Genomic DNA, 21,510 nt, shown 5'->3' with positions numbered 1-21,510 from the left:
TACTACTTTTCTTCATCTCTGCTCAGAATATATTTTCACCACCTTTAGTAATGACTTTATATAAGTCCTTGTCTGCAGGAAAGGGAATTACTGTTCATCTTTATAAAGATGGGACAACGAGCCCATATGAGGTTATCTTTAAACTCCCATTTATTTTGAAAGACCATACACAATATGTTTACTGGTATCAAATCTTTATTCAGCAGATAAGAGAGGTTTATGGTGATCCTACCGCAACATATATTAATACTTACTTTCATAAGAAAGAGGATGCTAGGGGAAGTATTTCAGATCTCCAACCTCCAGAACGGAGACCCGTGAATGGTTATGCTGAGCATATTGCTCAACGTGTGAAAATGTTTGGCATTGATCAATCAATATTGCTGGGTATTAAAGTATCGAGTCAAAGTCTTGACACTTTGTGTAATTTGCATGAGACAATGACGAAGTATACACCAAGGCAATTTAAGGATTTAATTCATGAGGTTGCACAAGTTTTAGTGCTGTTCGGAGCGTATAATGAGCTTGATTTTATGGATGTGTACCGTATGTGCGTTGCACACTCCTTCTCTGGGAAAGAACTCTTTTACCTTTTGGCCTTGGGTAATCCAGATAATGATGATGAGTTAATCATAAAGAGTCTCTTTCGGTCCATGAATGTGGATAACTATGATTTCAGAGAAAAGCTTTTCAAACTGTGTGGAGAATCTGCCTGCCCTACTAATGAATTGGTGCTTGCATATGAAGGTCAAAATCCTAGCAAGAGGGAGAAAGTTACGGCTTTGAAAAAGGATTTGAATTCGGCTACGAGCTTTATTCCTTCCACTGTTAACCTGCTGGTAAATCTTGTGAGAACATGCACGCACTGTAGTAAGCAAGGTCATACTGAAGACCGTTGTTTCTTAAAGCATCCTGAGTTGCGAACTGAAGCGAATAAGAGAAAGAAGAAGGCTCATTGGACAGAAATTAAAAATAAGAAGCGAGCTAAAGCAAAGAAGGACAAGAGCCAACAAGAAAAGCCTAAGGGAGAAGAAACTGCTAAGTCATTTCTAGTTAGTCCTCATCTGTCTAAATCTAGTGGTCTGAAAATGTGTTTCATTTGGGATTCGGGAAGTCCGATACATTTTGTGAGTGATTTGACCCTTTTGAGTGGTTATGTTAAATGTCCGAAGTTCTTTGGTGACTATGGCACACACCATTATTTAGCCCCTGGTTATGGCCGGGTTACTGGGAGAACTATTTCTGGTAAAGTAATCACGATGGCGAACGTCTATTACATACCTGATGCCTCTGCTAATGTTATTTCGGCTTATCATGATTTCGGATTATCGGTTTCGAAATATAGACTGGATTTGTTCGATAGTGATGGAGTCAAAATTGGTGAGGGTCGCAGTCCTGGTCATTATATGATCGATTTGGATTGCAAGGTTCATGACAATCCCGGAGTGACGCTTTCTCACTCGGAGATCAAGGCAGCGCATGATGACATGAAAATTAATCTAGTCAATGTGTATGCATTAAGGTCCGTGAGGTGGGAGACAAAAGCAACTTATGCAGAAAAGGATATGGAACATCACATTCGTGCTGGACATCCTACATATCAACAATATCTCGAACTTCAGAAGAAATTTTCTTTTCTTCCTAATATTGATAAGGACATCAGAGAACACTGTGATGCATGTCAACAGGGTACCATGGTCAACTTTCGTAAAGATCGTGAATCAGAAACCATTGCTACCCATCCTTTGGAGTACTTGCATGCGGACATTTGTGGTCCTATATCACCAGCTGGTTTTGATGGTCTGAAGTTTTGTTTAGTGGTTGTCGATAAGTTTACGAGGATGTATTATTGCTCGCCCATGACTCGTAAGGAAGACACACTTGGCAATTTTTATGCTATACTTAAGAGGTTAGTTGATGAATTCCCCGGTGAGAAATTCAGGCAAGTTCGTGTTGACAACGGTGGAGAGTTTCGTTCTAAAATGTATTCGAGAGGACACAAAGATATTTTCGATCATTTTAACATCTCCTTGAAATTTACCACACCTTATAGTTCACATCAAAATGGTCTCGCTGAACGAGCCATTCGTGCTATTCTGACGAAAGCTAGAGTTCTTTTACTTCAGAGTGGTTTACCGTTAACATTCTGGCCTGAAGCGTTTAAGACTGCTGTTTTCACCTTGAATAACAGCCCGAAATCCCAGAATCATTGGATTATTCCTATGTCATATTTATCCCCAAGAAAATATGAACGTTTTGAACTATGGGAAGCATCTCCTTTCGGTTGTTTAGGTTACTTTAAAAAGTACAAGGTGAATGCTGGTAAGAAGGTTGATCCTCGTGGGGGTAAGTGTATTTCGCTAGGCCCTGCTTTAAATCGCAAAGCCACGAGAGTTATAGTCCTTGATAATGATAAACTTACTGAGCAAATTGTTGAAACTCATCAGGTTAAATTTATACTGAAGAAGTTTCCATTCTTGGGTGTCCATTGGACTGTTGATCATGATTCTATGAAGAGTCATATTATGAGTGAGAGTCATCCGAACCATTTCTGCGGAGATCCTGAGGAAGAGGATGATTCAATGCTAAGTCCAGATTATGTTCCAGTTGACCAAACTGATGAAAGTGTTGTGTCTAATCAGCAAGAAAAGTCCACTGAACCGCATGGTGGTTTTACCTCCTTAAATAAGACAAGTGAGGAGGATGTTTCCAACATGAGTGATAAGGATTCCGGAGACAGGCTGGAAAATGAATTGTCACATTCGGTTTTGAATAACGGTGCACTGCACCCGCAAAGCGAACGAAGTGGGACTGTTGAGCTGCCTAGAGCAGTTCCTGAACAGGATAATATTAACCGACGGGCTACTGAGGATGAAAGTCAACATAGTCCTCGTATGCTGAGTCGTCTTGCTGGGAAGCATAAACTTAACTATCGTCAGTTATCAGGCAAAAGAGACAACAGAGTTCATTCTTTGAGAGGGGGAGATATTATGATCTTGTCAGTCACTCCTGGAGATGATTACGTTTCCAAATCACTCACTCTGTTTGTTGAAGCTTTTGAGAGGAACAATGTTACAAGAATTATGTTTACTAAAGTTCGCTTTGAACCAGAAACCTATAAGGAAGCTATCTCATGCGATGAAGCTGATAAGTGGAAAACTGCTATAGATTCTGAACTTGATTCATTGAGAGAGAAAGAAACATTTGAGGAAACGACTTTACCTTCAGGTCGTAAGCCGATTGAGTATAAGTGGATATTTACCATTAAAGACGGTGGTAGATATAAAGCTAGGTTGGTCGCGAAAGGCTTCTCACAAGTGCCAGGTAAGGATTATCAAGAAACTTATTCACCAGTTGCTAAGTATGATACTATTAAATTGTCTATTGCTTTGGCAGCTAATCTTGGTATGACTGTCCATCAGATTGATGTTAAAACGGCATTCCTCAATGGTCCCCTAGGTCTTGATCTTTATCTCACTGTACCCGAAGGTCTACAGACAAGTCAGAATAAGGGCAAAGTCTTAAGGCTTAAACGCGCATTATATGGACTTAAGCAAGCTCCCTTGGTCTGGAATTTGGAAGTGTCCAAGACATTAAGGTCTATTGGACTTGTTCCTTGTGTCCGGGAACCCTGTCTTTATTATTTGTATGAGAGTGGTGTTTTGCTCTTAGTGGCTCTTTATGTGGATGATATGTTGATAATGAGTTCTGATATTAAACTTATTGAAAAGGTTAAGCAAGGTTTGTCTATGGCATATGAGATTAAGGACCTTGGTCCAGCGAAGAAGTTCTTGGGAATGAATGTTAGTCAGTCTGATTCAGTGATTACATTATCCTTGGAGGATTACATTTCTAAGCTTATTAGTTTGCATTTGGATCAGTCTTCTCAACCGTGTGAAACACCTTATTATTCAGAGTGGTCAGACTTGTTATGTCCTTTAGTGACTGATGAACTTTATCCCAATCCCACTAAGTTTCGAGAGATAATCGGGAAATTACTATTTGCCTGTACGACTGTGAGGTATGATATTTCCTTCATAACAATTGCGTTAGCGAGATACTCAAGTAAGCCAGCCATGAAGCATTATAAGGCATGCATGCGAATATTACGGTATCTCAAAGGAACGTCAGATTTTGCAATTCGTTACAGAAAAGTCAGCAAGCCAAAACGTTACGTTGATATCAAAAGTTATAGCGATGCAGACTGGGCTAACTGCAAAGAGACATTTAAGTCTGTGTCAGGTAACATATTTTTCATTGAGGAATCTCCTGTTATTTGGAAGTCTAAGAAGCAAACTTCAGTTGCTCTTTCTTCATTAGAGGCGGAATATTATGCATTATGTGAATGTGTTAGAAGTGCTAACTGGTTAAAGTTTCTACTTACTGAATTACGTCTTTGGAATCTACAGCGGTGGATTATCACATATGTGGACAACCAGGGTTGTAAGGATGTTTGTGACCAAGAGCATTTTACTTCTGATCGTACTAAGCATTTTAAGATTCGTCTTAGTTTTATTAATGATGAAGTTAAGAAGGCAAATGTGAAGGTATTGAAAGTTCATACAAAGAACAATTTTGCTGACCTCATGACTAAAGGCTTGAAGCAAACTGATTTTAAAAGACTAAGGAATACTCAAGAAGAACTGATACTATAGATTGAGGTTTTCGTCTAAGAAGGGGTGTTGGATATCTCCATTATATGCACTCCCTTGACAGGGAAATATATCCTCAAACCTTAATTAACCCCTGAAGTGGCATAGTCTCATTCATGAGTTACCCCTCTATTGTCGGGGTATATAATCTGGGTCTTTTGCAATTCCTGATATTATATCTATATACTACTTTTCTTCATCTCTGCTCAGAATATATTTTCACCACCTTTAGTAATGACTTTATATAAGTCCTTGTCTGCAGGAAAGGGAATTACTGTTCATGTTGATTTTGTCATGTGGTGTTTAGTCACGTGACTAGTCACGTGATCGAGGTGTACGGGTGCATTTTTTTGACAAAAAAAACTGGAGCTTGTCTCGTTTCGCTAAAAAGGTTAAAATATCTACACGTGCTTTGTGTCACGTGCCAAGTTCCTGCGTTTCGGCTATTAGCAAATACTTGATTGCCCTCGCCCAAACCGGTCCGCCGGTTTAAATAACCACAATCACCAGAAATAACCAAAAAAACAAACTAAAAAAACTACGAAAAGTTCCACATTTCTCTAACTTAACCTGGCGTGCATTAAAAAATAAAAATCGATTAAATGATCCGAGGCCTCAACCAAAATAAACAATCCTCTCCGTAACTTCTTCTTCTCACAATGGCACAAATATTCCGCCTTTGTACGAAGATAGCATTGTTCAACAACCCACCGTTTTTTTTTTCATGAAAATCTTCCTCTTCCTAATCTCCGGGCCCACGCCGCTCGTTTCATGTCCGGAGCCGTATGGCCTTGTGGAAGTGTTTATCCAAAGGTTAACGCCGTACGTTTGCATCAAACCACAAGTTACTTAGCCCATCATGCTTTGGAACCGCTGCAAACAGTGTTCAAATTATCCGTAACCATTGAAATTTGCTAGCCTCGGTTAATCCAGGGGGGTGGGCACGCCTGGTCTAGGGCTGGAATCCAACAACTGATGGAAGCAGTGGGAGTTTCACTGGAGCATCGAGAATATCGGATATTCTAGGCAACGTAGCTTTGGTAGCTTGTGGAGTAGGCAACGACGTCTCTGGCTGCAGAGGTTTCTGGTACGACGACGACGAGTCTGGGGTGGTCTTTTCTGGCACTGTCGAGGCGGATACCGGCGGCGTGGGGGGCAGAATGGATGTGGAAGCCCTGTGCTCTTGGGGTTGCTCTTCCTGCTGCTCCTGCTGCTCCTGCTGCTGCTGGTGTTGTCTTTCAGGCGACGGCGTCGACGGCGTCTTATCCTTTTCGTCTTCCAAGTCGAGATCCTTGAAATCGGCTTTAGACTTACGCGAGCCGTGCTTCTTCGTAACAATATGGGTGTTCAAGTGGTTTAACGAACCATACCGCTTGGTGCACCCGGGATAAGTACACTTGTACTTGCGGACAATTTGGTAGTACCGCCTGCGGAACCGCCTGTGTTTTTGTGGATGCTGGAGTTGTTGCACCAGCAGCTGGTGTGGGTGCTGGAGATGCTGAGGTTGGTGATGGTGGTGATGCTGCGGTTGGTGGTGATGCTGGGCTTGATGTGGAGTCTGCTGAGCCACGGCACCAACAGGGTGGTACATTGGGTAGTGAGCCACGGGCGCCAGCATGGGTACAGCCGCTACAGGCCCTGGAACCATGTAAGGGTTCATCGAAGGTCTGTGTTGGTCATGAAGAGCTGGCGAAAGCTGAATGTAGGCAAACTCCTGAGAAGGCGCTGTCTGAATAGGCGAAAACTCCAGCGTAGGCCCCGATATCAGCGAAGCTCTAGGCACCTGGTGAGGGAGAACGTAGTGGTAGGCTGGATGCATGGGTTGGAGGGTTTGTGGGCCCGGTAGACGGTCGTGGTGCAAGTGTGGAAGGGTATGAGGCTGGTGATCCTTGTGAAGCGAGGGTAGCGGGAGCACCGGCGGCAGCAGCAGTTGGTGAGGGTACTGGTGATGGTGTTGTTGTTGCTGTTGTTGACGCTGGTTCTGGTCATTTAGGAGCAGAGGTATCAGGGCCTTTGGACTTGGAGATGGAGCCATGATAGAAGCCATGGTAAATTAAAACAAGTAAAAAGTTGTGTGAATGGAATAGCAAAAGCGGGAAGCTAGCTGTGTTTAAATGGAACTTTTTTTCTGGGTGCTTTAGGGCAACTGCAAGATACCTGGGAGGCTAGAAATGGATTGGAGGCTTAACGTGGTAGGTGGAAACACTAGGCGAACACAAACACAGCAAGTGCAACGACGGTGAGGAAACCAGAGAGGGGCAACTCCACGTAGTACGTGACTGTGAATGGACTGTGGAAAAAGGTGCTAGGGAAATTGTAGCAAGGGTTTAAACGTGCTAGTTGTTTCTGGGCCACGCAGAAGGTCACTTGGCTAGGTCACTAGGGTCACTAGGGGTGTTTTAGCAGGGAAAGTCCAACTGGAGCAGGACGAGTGACAGTGGGGGAGTGACGTGGATTGGATTGGAAAATGGAGGAAACAACAAGTGCTCTGGGGGCAGTCAATGAGTACCAGTGGCAGTAGCAAGGAAGGGATATTCCAGGTAGACCAGTTTTCTGGAGTCAGGTGAAGTAGGATACTTGGTGGGCACCGAGTGTATGCTTAACAGGCACTTAGGAGGTCCTCTTAACTTCCTAGGTAGGTCTCCTTTGTCTTAGTAATGCACTGGAAACAGGAGAATACACCAGTTTTTCGTAACACCAGGTATTCTAAATATCCGTGGTAGTCTTTGTAGTCTCCAAACGACTTCCAATAATACCAGGTGGTGCTTTTCGTGCAATTAGTATTGTATTCCTGGTTTCTAGACGTCTTCCAGTACTCTTAGTAATGCACTCAGACGATTCCGTGGATAACACAATACAACAACCTTAGTGTTCACTTATAATAACAGTATAACTCAGTAACACCAGAATGGTTCTCTCAGACTTTTCTTATTATCTTAGACTTAGTCTCTTAGTCACTTAGTCTCTTAGTGGTCTTAATCACTTAGTACTCTCTTAGTCACTTAGTACTCTCTCAGTAGTCTTAGTCACTTAGGTGTCTTGAGTCAATCGAAGACAAATCTCTAGAAACTAAAGTAGTTTTGAAACTTTCAATCTTTCAAACTTTCAATCTTCTTGAAAAGCTTGGGGTTCTTGGACAATTGACGTTGGGGTCTGCCTGCAACTGCTTGTATTTCTTCAAGGGTCCTTCTGTATAACTTGTCAATTGGCAGTGGAGGTCAACTCTCTGGACAACGATGAAAACTTGGGACTTTCCACTTTCCAGGTGGATTTGAAGGAAGTTGATGAAGGAAGTTAAAGTGTATAGTTGGAAAATTCCAATGGAGGTTTGGCTGGGAAGTGCCGAATGCAAAATGGGGAAAGGAGGAAAAGAAGGGAAGGAAAGGAAGTAAAAAAAAAAAAAAAAAGGAGGTACCAAGATTTTCCAGAATGGAAGGAAAGGTGTTTATATATATAAGATTGAGGGAATGGATTTGGAAGGAGGAAGGGCCCTTGGGGGGAGGCTTTTTAGGCGGGAAGCGATATTCTAGAAAAGAATGTTAATACCGCAATCTGCAACAATAGTTAAATATTAATTTCAAATATAGTGTAGCTGCGTGGAAGACAATAGCCGGCGCGTGGCAGGGCCTTGCGGCTGCATTGTACCGCGGTTTGCGTGGTAAATGTGCTGCATATGTACGGTCTCCGACGCTGTGTGCAGTGACAAGTCTTGCTTTTGCACTATGCAATGCGCGGTGCGGCAACCCAGGCTCCCCCCCTCCCCCCAATGCACCTGCTGCATTGCAAAAAGCTGCATCCCCCAAAATAGGGTCACGTGACCAGGGCTCCTAACCGCCGCGGCATGCGAAAGAAGCATGCACGGCCAGCAGGGTCAAAAGTACCAGGCAAAAAGGGTCTAAGCCTCCCAGTTGGCTTTACTTATGTGCAGTCGCGACTAAATTCAGACGATCTCCCGGTAGATCGTCATAGTTAACACGGGACGATCCCGAGGCGGTTTATCCTTTTATGAATGGGCCATTTTTTTTTTTATTCATTGATATTCCGTCATGCCGCGCACGAGCCCCGATCGGCTCGAGCGCAGGGCAGGCGGCATTTCGGTCCCCCCATTGTTTAGTTTCTTTTTTAGTTGTTTAAGTTGGTTTAATGCTGTATTTTTTTTTTCACCACCACCAAGAAATGGTCTTTTTTAATGCGGGTCTGTCACTGTATGCAGTACGGGCTATTTTAAAACCGAGAATGGCCTGCATACACGATCTGCAAGCGGCCAGGGCCCGTAAGGGCCCGCAAGGGTGGGCGGCAGGGCCGTCAGTGTGCACTCCTTCTGTATGCACGGTGTGCACACACCCTAGCCTGTGTTGCGGTTGCCATATCTTAAAGTACAGAAAAAAAAATAAGTCTATTGTTTGTTTCATCACTCGCAGCACGTCACTCAATAGAGGTACAGTTACGACACATATGGAGATAAACCCAAGGATATAACAAGACCCTATTCCCACCTTCCCAATGGCAACCAGGCTGAGTCTAAACCAGCCTCCTCGTCCACCGCTTCTTTCCCCCTTTCTCGAACCGAAAAACCACCCAAAACGGCGTGACGCAGGCTGTGTCAAACTCGCAGCAGCCCAAGCACAAGCAGAATAATATCTACAATAATAATCACAATCTTATATAGTATAGATAATATTTAGTATTAAGGTTGACTAATGGCAGTTAGTAAAGTTCATGTGCAGAGAACGGCAATCCAGGAAACGTGAAAGTTATAATATTTGTCATGAAGCGTTGAAGATCAAGATCGGTTGAGGAGGGAGAGGAAGTGGAAGAGGAAGGAAGGGAAGTGGAGAAGACGAAGTGGAGGTGATTTGCAGGGAAGAAGACGAAAGTTGTTTCTTGTGAAAGGTGGTTTTTGGTTGATTTGTAGTTTCTGGTTGGACGGTGGAAGGTGGAAGGTGGAAGGTGGTTGGTTCTTTTCAGTGGCTTATCCAATTGCCAGAAGAGGAAGAGGAAGAGAAAGAGGAAGAGGAAGAGGAAGAGGAAGAGGAAGAGGAAGAGGAAGCAATGAAGAAACAAAGGGGAAGCAACGAAAACAGCTCTTTTATTTCTATTCCTTTGTTTTCTGCTAATTTCCTTCTTTCCTTTTTTTCTGCTTCTTCTTTTGTTACCTCTTTCCTTCTGATTGTCTTCTTTAGCAGTGGCTTTAGATGGGCTGGACTGAACAAACTGCCTGGACTGCCTGAACTGCCTGAACAGAACAACCTGATCACTGGAGACTGAACGCCTGAACAGACCGTCGATCGATCTACTGGTGCATTGGGGTGGGAATATTATTTCATGGTGTTTTGGGGTGGAAGGTAGCTCTACTGGTTCTATTGGCTGTATTGCTTGCTCTGTTCTTCTGTGTGACCGTATTATTTGGATTCTGGGGTTTCCCTTTTGGTGGTATGGCTGGGAAAAGGGGCTGCTGGACATTGTAAGAAAGAGATGGATAAGGGCGGGTTTGGAATTGGTGGCTGGAGATGGGGCCTTGTGGTTTGCTGGGTTTCCTGTTTGCAGCCATTTGGGACCTGGAAGACCAGGCCAGACCAGGATCGTAGAAGTCAGAAACAAGACATAATGGAAGAAAAGGCTTCCTAGGCCTCCAGGTGCCGCCTAGTACCAGGGCTTTCTTTCATGGCCTTCTGTTGCCTTGAAGAAGTACTTCCCATGCACTTAGACTGGCTGGTAGCTCTGGTTCCTCAGACCAACCTTCTATCCCAATGCCCAACCCTCTTCCTCTGTATCCTCTGCATCTTCCTCCTAATCAGTTGTTGCCCTTCCTTTACCTCGGGATCGTACCTCTTTCACTTTCACTTGGGATAGACACTTTGGTGATCTTCATGAGATCAACACCTATCAGCACCAGGCCAATCCTGGAAGAAGCCGGGGAAACTCAAGGGCAGTCAAAGGCAGTCAAAGGAAGAAGGTTTGGGACTTAAAGTGGCAAATGACTTCAGTGGAAGGAAGGTACCGTCGTTGGTTGTATTATGGCGTTGGTAGTACCGTCTCTGGATGGTCCTCTTGCTTGGGTAGACTCCCTTTAATCCAGTATCTTAGATCCCATTTCTGTGCTCTGCTTCTGCTTCTCTTCACTTCTGAACCTCCTTCTTGCCTTCCCAAACCCTCCATCAAACTCGTATAGCTCTTCCTCGTCTGGACCCTTCTTCCTGGCCCCTTCCTCCTGGACCCTCCCACCCATCACCGTCCATACCGTTCAAACACCAAACATTCTTCACCCATCCCTGAATTCATAACCACGGCAAAATTCCCATAAATTTATTTCACCCATTTCCAGACATTCCAAGCCTTTTATATACCTTCACGGCGGAAACACTCCATCCCAAAAAACCACCCACGGATCCAACAATTCCACTCCAAATCCATCCAAACCACAACCAAGAACCTCCTCCCGTAAAAGTCACCCCAGAACACGAAAATTAAACTACTTTGCACTTTTATTATTTCGTTTTCGAGGCTTGCAACTCCTAAAGATTGGCACCACAATGGTGAGTCTAAAAACCCTCGTACGGGCGTTCACATTAGACCGCCAAAGGTTATTCAGCTTTGGCTACGGAATGGCCCTGGTATCCCCATGTTTAAAGCCACGCTGGGAATCTATCTACAGAAAATTGGCCCTTCATCGAAAGAGCTAGTCGCCTTTTTCGACCAACCTCTTATCCAACAGATTAGGAGCCAAACCTTAACTGCCAGCCCACGTCGGTTATGAATCTCTCCGTTATGTCATCTTCTCTTCACAGCACATGCCTCTGCCAGGCATCGATGATCGCCTGGTAACGCACACTTATAGATCTACTGGGTTCAAACTTAAATCGGTGGAGCGTCTCCTAAACTAACAGATCCAATGAAGAGAGCACGAGTGGCTAATTTGAATTAGCTTATTTTTAAATGGAAGGCCCCTGTGAAAAAGAAACCCTTCCAAGCCACACAAACCAGGTGTTGAGCCCATATCCAATAAAATTCAAAGAACGGGGCCCTGACGGTCCCCGAAACGACCAAACGGGGTCCACGAAGCAGCTGCTGCCGTTCGCTCTTGGGCTTTCCATATGCATTTGCTCCTGCTTCTTCTTTCCACGTCAAGGCCTTCTGGAGAACCACAAAATCGATATTTCACACCCTGAGCCTCCACGGCACCTGTGTTTCGATGCACCGTCCGCTTCCACGGCATCAACTGGGTTAGTAACACAAAACCGTCATTCCACCAGCCTTGCCAGACCCGAAACGTCCCCGATTCCACGAATTAGGGGTTCCTGGGGGCTGTGTTCGTGGAACTTCTACACTTACTTCTAGTGCTTCCACATCGGCTACCTCCAGCAGAAGCTCAAGCCTCTACGACCCCAAGGCTTTGCTCACGACACGCTAGACGAAGCTGGTTGTGTTGCCCGTGGCAGAAAAGTGACACAAATAGAAGGTTCTGCAAAAGAGAACAGTGCATCAAAAGCCCTGACCGTTAGTTTGGATGGAAAACCCTCCAATCAAACAACCCTGAGCCGCAGAGATAGGGCACCCACGCAAATGTAGATGCTCTAATTTGCCAGACGCCTTAGGTTGCCAGATCCTCGGTTCGTGGAGATGGAAATCTCCAGTTTTCCTCTTTCCATCAACAGCCTTCCAGAAACCAACCTGTCAGCCACAAACGCTCATTCCCAGGCCGGGCAACGTCAAATGCAACCTAAATGAGGTCTATCCCAAGCCTTTGTTTTGTGTCCATCTTCGAAAGTGTTCCAGAAACAGACGCTTTACAGGTTTAGCACAGCGCTAGCAACGCAAAGTCTTATCGACCATTCAGAAACACTAAAAAACGAAAAGAAAACAAAAAAAAAACACTCAAACGCCTCTGTCGTTTACGACTTCAGTATGACGCTGCCTCAAGCATATCGAAACAACCGCTGTACATATAAGAAGGTTGGTGAAACGTTCGCTCTAACGACTTTGTGATCTGTTCCGAGCCCAGCAGCCGCCAATGACACAAAGTGGGAGATACTAAAATAAAAAAAAATAAAAAAAATAGGCGGTTTAGCCCGTTGCCCTTTCTTTTCAGAAGATTCCCGTTTTCATGTATTTCTGGCGTGAGTTTTTGGCCACTTTGAGGTGTTTCTTAATGCACCGCTTCTAAACCACCCTTTTTGCGGCTCCCGCCTTTTCACAGCAGATTCTGGGTTCCGTAAAGAAAATCGTAGATCGATCCTTATTCAGGTACTTGCCAGGGTTTCCTTTTGCGTGGACGATTTCTTACTGGGTCTTTGTTTCCAGGCTTTCCGGGCTCATAGCTGTCTTGGCTGCTCTTTGTTTCCTACTAACCATCTTCCACCAAGTATACGTTTTGAGCACATTCCGCTGACTAACACGGTCCCCTAAGACAGAGGGCAAAAAATAGACCATCCTCTTGCACCTCCACGCCAAGCGTGTGGCTCACCAAGTGTCTTTGATTGCCCTGCTTCTTTGGGCCTGGCGATACGTCTACTGGCAACGCAGGCGGTGACCCTGACTGGCGAAGATGCCACAAAAACGTGCTGCTTGCGTTTTCGGCATGGGTTTAAGGCCTCTGTAGGTCGGGAGATAAGCGAGTTGCTACAGGCGAAGTGGAGGGAAGTTTGGTTGGTTGGTGATTTAGAAAGGAAAGGTTCTTCATCACGGAATGGAACTGGGGCTCCCCCGCCATTCCGAAAATAAGGCCAGGAAAGCGTAGCATGGTACTACAGACGAATGGACATTGTTGTCGCTTCACATGGAGCAGCAGCAGCAGAAGCAGAAGCAGAAGCAGCATGTACAGCGACTAGTACGACTCGAGCACTGATCCCAGCCAAGCCCAAGAACAGCATATGGAGCAGACGGCGATGCAGAAACGAGTATATACGTTGGCGGTGGAACTGAGCAGGTTTTGCTACTGCTGGTGGTGGTACTTTATGTTGTCTTACGTTGCATTGACTGTAGGGTTACGTTATGGGATTTGGGGAGGTAACCAGGGAGGTAACCAGGGAGGTAAAAAAATGGAGTAAAAGTGGACGGTAGAGTTGACTCTGGTAAGGCTATTGGGGTTTTTTTTTTTTTTTTTTTTGCCGTGGTTTAGTGCATTTGGTTAGGTAAGTGTTGATCGTAAGCGACCAACGGTGCTAGAGAAACAGGAAAGGATACCCGGTCTACTCCGGACGTTTTGGGTTTGTAGGTGTGTTTTAGTGGATTTTATGTGAAGTAAATGGGAGAAATTTGGGTTTAATTATGTCTATTTATGGAGGTCAGTGTTTCCAGGAGCCAGTCAAGTTTATAAGAACAACCAGAAGTTCCAAACCTGAACGTCTCCAATCGTCCAAACGTCTCCAAACATCTCCAGAGCCTTTCCGTCTTCCATTCTAATCAAACTGCGTGGCCCTCGGACCACTTGCCATTCTCCAAAGCCTCTTTTAAGCTTCCCACCGATAAATACCCATTTCCAGCCCCAGCAAATGCCCCAGCTGCAACAAAGAACCCGATCTAGCATCAAGAAATCCATCCAGAATATTCCCAGGGGCTTTTCCTGGCCCTCCCGTCAGATCTGGAACCATACGCTCCTCTCCTCTCTTCGTCTCGTCTTCTCGTCTTTTAGTGATCCCGATTTACCTCTTTGCAGCCACCCACCATCCAATAAACAACCACGCAAAACCCTCTTCCTCGTTTCGTCTTTTCTAGTTGCTCTCCACCCACCAAGAGCTGCACGAGCTTGTTAATCACACTTCGCCACGGGACAAGGATCTTCAGATCGTCGTAGTGTGAGCACCGTCAACCGTGGAAGACGAGGAGGAGGAGGAACTTAACCAAGAAGGAACAAACCAAGAAGGAACTTAACCAAAAAGGAACTTAACCAAGAAGGGACGCCCTGGCTGCTCTAAAAACAACGTACCTTGGCTTCTTCCCTTGGCTGCTTCTGGGCATTTCTGATCGACATTCTCTCACTCTCCAGTCCAACTGCCTGGCGTGGTCTAAGCATTTTAGGTTTATCGATCAGCCGCCGTAGTAGCCGTTGCTTTGAACCAGCCGTGCAGCTGCTTTGTGCTGATCGCCATAAACCCTGTTTTTCTTCATTTCTGGCGCCGCTGGCTGCCACTGGCGGGGAGTCGTCGATCGTCCATAAGAAGCAGTAGCTCCAAAGAAGAAGAAGAAGAAGAAGTCTTTGTCGTCTGGCTGTGGCTGCTATTGTGGCTAATTCTGTCCATTCCTTGGTGTCGTTGTCTTCATTTCTTTGTTTGTTCTTGGTTCTTCAGTGGCTCCAGCTTCAGTGGTTCACCTTCAGAGGCTTCACTTGTAGTCAACGGTAAATCCCATTTACGTCCAGTTTCCTCTTCTTTTAGAGCATTCCTCGTCTGCCATTGTCACCTCTGAAGAAGCCTCCATGGCTGTTTTCAGCAAATTCTGAATCCATCCAGAACCCATCCTCGTCCCAGGAACTCCAGGGACCGTTCCACGGCTAGCTGGCACTAAAACGCAACGCAAGAGCCATACCGAGGCGAGATACTTGGCACCTGCTCCTCGGGTAAACTCCCACGTCGCTTGGATGTTCCATATCAGGGCTAAACATGCCTTCCAGCGGTGTCTGGAATGTCGCTGGAAGATCAATCTTGCTAATCGAGGCACACGGGCGCAAAACGCCAGCACGTCGTCAGCGGGTTGCCAGCGGGTTGCCACGTTCATGGGATAATGACGAAAAGGACCTATCAAAGTCGTTTTGCTCTGTTTGGGCCTCTTTGGCCAATTTTGCTCTATTTGGCTCCCTTCCTCCTACCCTTAAACGCTATGCCTCTGCCTCTCCCTCCAAGTTCAACCACCATCTCTCCGTTCTGGTGTTTCTGCTTGCAGCCATAGCGCCTCCACGACGTGGTTTTGCCGGCTGTGCTTCGCTGTGGAAACACTAATGCACTCTGTTCAACTTCCTGTTCCAGGGACAATTCGTCCCACGCCAGGCCAAGGATATGGGATAGATTGTGCTGCTTCGATTGCTTCTCAGGCCACTTGGCCCACACACAGCGGGTTTCCATAACCTCCCACGGCGTGAGCTTCAGGAACATGTGTGTGTTTAAAGTAGCCGATGTGCGTTGGTAGGGTTTGTGTTTATCTGTGGGACCGCTTTGACGGGAACAGACATGAGGGTGCCGTATCTGAAACTGGCTCTGTTTAGACGGGAGCAATTAAGTTTTAGACGAATCTACTGGGTTTTGTGTATTCGGGGTTAGCACATGGTGGAAACGCCTGGTATAGGTTTTTGATTTATTTTTTTTTTTTTTTTTTTTTGCCAACGCCAACGCCAACGCCAGCGCCAAAGACAGTTGGCCTGGCTCTACGTGGTGCCGCCGGACGCCTCCATCTTCTGTTTTTCTTTTATTTCGGGTTTCCAGCTGTGTTAGGCCATTTTGCGTCCTTGGTTCAGTAGCTCCAGCGGCTCCAGTGGCTCCAGAACCTACGAAAACCCTCTAACGAATCCCTCCTGGCCCACATTTCTTCTCTTTCTCTACATTTACGGTGCTGAGTTCCCTCGCTTGGCCCAAATCCGACCCTTCCATTGTCCAGACCCTCTTTGTGGAAAACACTGGAATCCTCAAGCCCCAAAGCCAACTTCCACCTTTCCAGTTTAAAAAACCTAAACAGCCTCTTCTCGGGTACTCCCCCCCGACGACGCCGCCTCCAGAAGTTCTGCTGTGGTGGTTGAACGCAATACAATAAGCTTAAATGGCGTTCATTGTCCCACAAGGCCGTTTGAGAATGGAAAACACAATCTCCTCCAGAACAAAACCCTCAAGCAAAGGCCCCTGTGTGTCCTTGGGCTCCTATTCAGTGCTGTCACGCACGATCATCCAAACAAGCCCAGATTGTGCCTGGAGCATGGCCTCTATCAGCCGTTGGTGATTGACTACTCACATGCACAAGCCAGACCCTGGAAGACAAAGCCTGGAGAAGACAATGACCAGCCATGGCTAGAGGACGCCTTAATCGAGGCAGATCGGTCCCAGGGAACAACATACAACGGTGGGAAATAAGCCATGGGTTACCTATTCAGCAGATCAAAGCCACACACCCCATAATGCGTTCCATTTACCACAAACAACAATCCCCAGGGCCCCCAGATACAGCCTACAATGACCCTTGGGTCACAATGGCACTAAGGGTTGCAGATACTTAGACTAAGCTTAGTAGCAGACCCTCGTGGCGCAGGAAGCAAGTATTACCTGGGCATACTACCAGTGGACAATGGAGCTTGTGTTTCTTTCCGGGCTGTCGTGGTGCTTCTCCCCGGAATCTCCACCGATGGGCGCAAATGCCGTGCCATGGCTTGTCGTGACAAGCAAACAATGGAACCCTGTTGCTTACTACGGTTTCATTTACGTGAAGCTCCAGCCAAGCAAAAGGACGGAAGCCAGGGCAGTGAGTTTGGGTTGCATTTTTAATTAATTAATTGGAAACGACGAATACTGGTTTCAGGGATTTTCTTTGTTGTACCACCTTCCAAGGCTTTTCTTCTTTTGTTGGCCCCAGCCGGTCCCTGCTTACTTCAATAAACAACGAAGCTTTCCTTGTTTGGCCCCTCGAGCCCCTAATAAATGCACCACGCAAGCGTCGACGTCCTTCTGGATGCAGCTACGTTCTGGTTTAGAGGGTTTCTGTCTTGTGGGGCCCCCACGATATTGTGTCACCGAGAACAAGGCCAGAAAGGCAGAAAGGGCCAGAAAGGGTCGCTGAAGCCCCATGGGGCTCCCTGGGGTTGCTTTGAGGCTGCCACGTAAACAGAAAAGTTTGCTTTTGGGGTCTAGAATGTCTAGCTTGTTTAGTGTCGTGTAGAGTTGTAGGTTTCTCTAGGGCTGGCATAACTTCTAAGGTTAGCGTTTCATGGAGAAATCTGGCTAGAGAATGGTTTTGGTGGCTTGCTGGGGTTAGACTATTGATGACCGAAGAGGGAAGCGTGGTGGGCGATTGTTCTCTGTGGACGGATTTTCTTGTCGTAGCGTTGTTGTAGGAAAGTGTGATTTATGGTAGTACGAGTTATTGGGGGAGTGAAGTGGATGGAGGGTGATTGGGAAGCGACTAGGAGGTGACTGGGAAGACTCTGGAATTTTATTTGAACGGTTTTGAACGGTTTTGGATGTGTTTGGGTGGTTTTGGTGCTGGTGAAGCGTTCTTGGATATAATGGCGACCCCCTATTTCCAGAAAAACAAGCACCAGCGTTCTTTTGGGGATAGGAAGAGAAATGGAGGTCCAGAGGGTTCTGGGAATTTTCCTGGTCGTCAGGGAGGTCTTTAGGTGGTTCTAGTGCTTCTTATGTGTTCCTAGATCCTTTTTTGGTCCCAGAAACTGGCCCCAGGTAAACCCACAAAAATGGACCGTTCTTTAAAAATTTTCCCTGGCCCGATACTAACCCATAGACTGTCAAAACTAATTCCAGGGGTCTTTCCTGGCCCTCTGCCACCTCCTGGTTAAATCTCCTTCCCTTTCTGTCCCAGGAACCACGATTGAAACCAGGGGTATGCCACGCAAACGTCATTCCACGAACCTACCAGCACCCACATCACCTAAAACACCACAAAAAAAAATACCAGCCACTAAAGAAAACAAGCACAAACCGTCCCTGAACTCCCTGGCCACTTTTTGACGTTTTTTCCGTCGTCTCCAAACCGTCTGGTTGAGGTACCCTGGCGTAGAGCAAAAAGGGGACCCGAGCCCCAGCAATGCCGAACCCAAACCTCCAAATAACCTTCCAAAGCACTTCCAAAGTGCCTCCAAATCACCTCCAAAGCACCTCCAAATCCCAAAAGACGCTTGCCATTGCACGGCCAGGGCTCCAGTCGAAGCGTGGTTCCTTAAATTACAGGTATACACTGGCTTACGCCTTTCTACGTGGTGGAAATCCTCGGCACTGCTGGAACCCCCAAAGGTTCCCACAGGCTCCCAGAGCCCAAGAGCCGCTCCAGCAGCTCCAAACCTTGTTGGAAACGACCCACTACGATTTACGTGGAGGCCAAATGTGGAACCCTAATTGACTCTGGTTAGTGCCATAGTATGTTCAGGATACGGTTCATTCCAGAGGAGAGGCAACGCCAGACAATCGACAATTGGCGTTTGGATCGATCTTCAAGCCCTTGGAGGCCCTGGAAGGTAATTGGAAGCCCCTTGCGGTTCATTCCAGAAAACCTTGTGTTGCCTTCTTTGCAGCTACGAGGTTCCATATTAGGTGTCCCACAAAAGTGATTTTTTTTTTTTTTTTGACGTCTGGCGATCCTCCAGCCATTCCAGACGATCCCAGTGCCTGATCAACCAACCAGAACAACCAAACAGACAACCAAAGAGAACAAGATCCGTATAGAGATGGTGGTTGCAAATCTGCAGCCGCTCAGGCCCAGTGCGTTTATTTTTTAGAAGGTCACTAGTATCCGGCAATCGAGGCGGTGTGTTCAAATCCCGGTTCTTAGGGCTGGCAAACGCCGCCTGCACTGTTTTGCATTGTTTCGGCAATGCACGCTGCACCACATGCGCCTTGCATTGCAGGGACGAAAAAAAATTGACGAAAAACATCTAAGCATGTGAAGATGTACCATATAGACATAGCAAAAAAAAAAAAAAAAAATAGCATCGATCGTTTTATTGCTAATTCCCCATGATTGTTCAGATCGATCGATCTTGCTCCAAAGCCTCACGGCAGGAAGACAATCCAGAAGCCAAAGACCTTCCTTCTCATTGTAGGACCCTTCTTTTCATTCTTTATTGTCCCAGGCACATTATAGAAGAATCTTCATGTTTCAAGCATCGAACCTTTGGTCTTCTTTGTGTCCTGGGCTGAGTTGAATGTTGAATGTTGAATGTTGAATGTTGAATGTCCAAAACCAGCACGAGATCTCAGCCCATGGAACGAAAAGGCTCCAAAAATGCACGTTGTTCTATTGCCTATTTCCTGTTGCCTGCCTTTGTAGCTTTTTCAGCTTTTGTAACCTTTGTTGTTCCAGGCAAACGACCGCCTTGTTCTTTTAAGCACACCTACGTAGAATGTTATCTCCAGCAGGAGTACTAGTTAAAGGGTTGTCTATCTCCGAGAAAGGCCAGGAAAAGAAAATTCGGAAAGTGGGAGTCCAACTGCTGATACGAGGGTACTTGTCTGCCTTGAATGGTGGTTTGGCTCGGGAAACAGTCCAGATCGCCGGCACCAGACCTTGTAGAATATCAATCAGCATTGCTCGACGTGCCGTGGATCGAACTTAACACGGGACATGGAAGAGACCACCTTGACTGCTCTGACTGCTCTGAACCTTAACAGTTATAGAACGAAAGGGGATGACTCAGATCCCACTGGATCATCAACTTCAGGGAAAGACGTCAATAAAGGCCCAGAAATCGACAAAGGTAATTTAAGTGGGCCCACAACCACCCAGAAAAATAAGCTCCTAAGCGAGTTCCTCCCAGTATTCTGTTTAGGCCATTTCACTAAGTGTATACCTCTTAGGTCTGTCTATCAATGAGCTGTCCATGATGTCTGTTTCCACTAACTGACCAAACCCTCCTCCTCCTTCTTATCACCACCTGCGTGGTCATGAGCTTTGCACTTGGAGGAAACCGTTGATCTGGCTTTGCGTATCCATAAACCTTATTCGATAAGCTTTACCTTTAAGCTTCAGCCGTGGGACACAAGCTTTAGGCTAGGGAGGGAAGAGCCGCTGGAACATGCCATGCTTATTTTGGAAGTGGTTCTACGTTTATTTACGTTTACTTTTCTTTTGGTTGTTCTTGGACGTCTTTTCAGTAGCTTCATTTGGTGATACTTGACCTGAGGTGGTTATTGCTCACGCTACATAACCGTCAAACCTTAAACATCCAGGTTCCTGCTGGCATCGTGGACACCGTGGATTTGCAAAGTACCTTCTTTTCCTTTTTTTGGTGATACCACTGGAAAGTAAGTTTTTGATAAACCACTGCCATTTGAAGAAGATCTACAGAGTAGTCACCAGCGCTAAGTGGTCATTGAGATCTGCCGTTTCGGGATCCCAGACCCGTCTGGGTGGTGCTGGAGGGGGCGATTTGGGTTAGCGGCACTTTGAGGAGTAGGTTTGAGGTTTGTGGTTGCAAAAAGTCAGGAACCGGGCCGCTATGTATGGGGGGACCGGGTTGGCGGAGGGGAAGCGTTTGTTAGCGGCATCGCCGCTAAGTGGTCACGTGATAAACGTCACGTGTCGCTAACAAATTACCCGCATCCGCCCATCCGAGCGTCCCCCAGCCGTTCCCAGCCTTATCTGAAGTCCCTGGTTTTTCCGAACCCTCCACTCCCGTTCTTCCACAAACCAGCTTTGTGTCAACGTTATCGTTTAGAACCGGGTTCCACGTGAGGAGAGGATAGCGGCATCCACAAACCAGCCCTTGTAGAGATAAGAGTCCAGAGGGGACAGAAGGGGCAGAAGCGCCGCCTGGGCCAGCCATAAACAGTGTTTCTATTTCTCTTTGTGATCTTTTGGTATTCTTTGGTATTTTTTGCAGCCACTCATAGAGAAGGCCCAAAGTAAAACAACAGCAAATTGGAAATCTCCTCTGGCAAAATGGAGATTGCTAAAACCGAAAAAACAGTTTCAGTGGTCAAACGAAGTAGACTAAAGAACAAGAAACGGGTTTTGGTTTGTTGTTCCTCTTCTTCTGCCTCTTCCTCAGGGTCTGGTCCAACTCGGCCTTTGGGCCTCGTTGGAGGGATCCTTCCATCCGGCAATCATGTCAAGCTGCGGCTGGCCTCGTGTGAGTCTTAGATGAAATTAACAGCCACAAGCACAAACCCAGCCTAATAATAACCAAGCCAGGGCAACATCTTGGCTCCTT

General features: G+C 46.1%; 3 protein-coding genes across 3 annotated transcripts; 2 read left to right on the top strand and 1 right to left on the bottom strand. All coding sequences in view use genetic code 12, as the record gives it.

The window, feature by feature from the left end:
* Window positions 1-50: 50 nt before the first annotated feature.
* CXQ85_004519 (uncharacterized protein) lies at window positions 51-4,655 on the top strand (the record flags this gene model as incomplete). Its single annotated transcript, XM_025488135.1, has 2 exons — window positions 51-2,650; window positions 2,696-4,655. 2 exons carry the CDS (start codon window positions 51-53, stop codon window positions 4,653-4,655), a joined length of 4,560 nt encoding a protein of 1,519 aa, XP_025341943.1.
* Window positions 4,656-5,604: 949 nt separating this feature from the next.
* On the bottom strand, window positions 5,605-6,699 carry WOR4 (Wor4p; the record flags this gene model as incomplete). The annotated part of the gene is made up of 1 exon (XM_025488134.1): window positions 5,605-6,699. The coding sequence occupies one exon, from the start codon at window positions 6,697-6,699 to the stop codon at window positions 5,605-5,607; it is 1,095 nt and encodes a 364-aa protein (XP_025341942.1).
* An 8,551-nt stretch (window positions 6,700-15,250) lies between these two features.
* On the top strand, window positions 15,251-15,586 carry CXQ85_004517 (uncharacterized protein; the record flags this gene model as incomplete). Its single annotated transcript, XM_025488133.1, has 1 exon — window positions 15,251-15,586. One exon carries the CDS (start codon window positions 15,251-15,253, stop codon window positions 15,584-15,586), a length of 336 nt encoding a protein of 111 aa, XP_025341941.1.
* Window positions 15,587-21,510: the final 5,924 nt, after the last annotated feature.

This window comes from Candidozyma haemuli, assembly GCF_002926055.2.
Source record: "Candidozyma haemuli strain B11899 chromosome Unknown G_2014730914, whole genome shotgun sequence".
Lineage (NCBI taxonomy): Eukaryota > Fungi > Ascomycota > Pichiomycetes > Serinales > Metschnikowiaceae > Candidozyma > Candidozyma haemuli.
The sequence above is the reverse complement of the archived record's forward strand: the minus strand, read 5'-3'. Positions and strand labels throughout refer to the sequence as shown.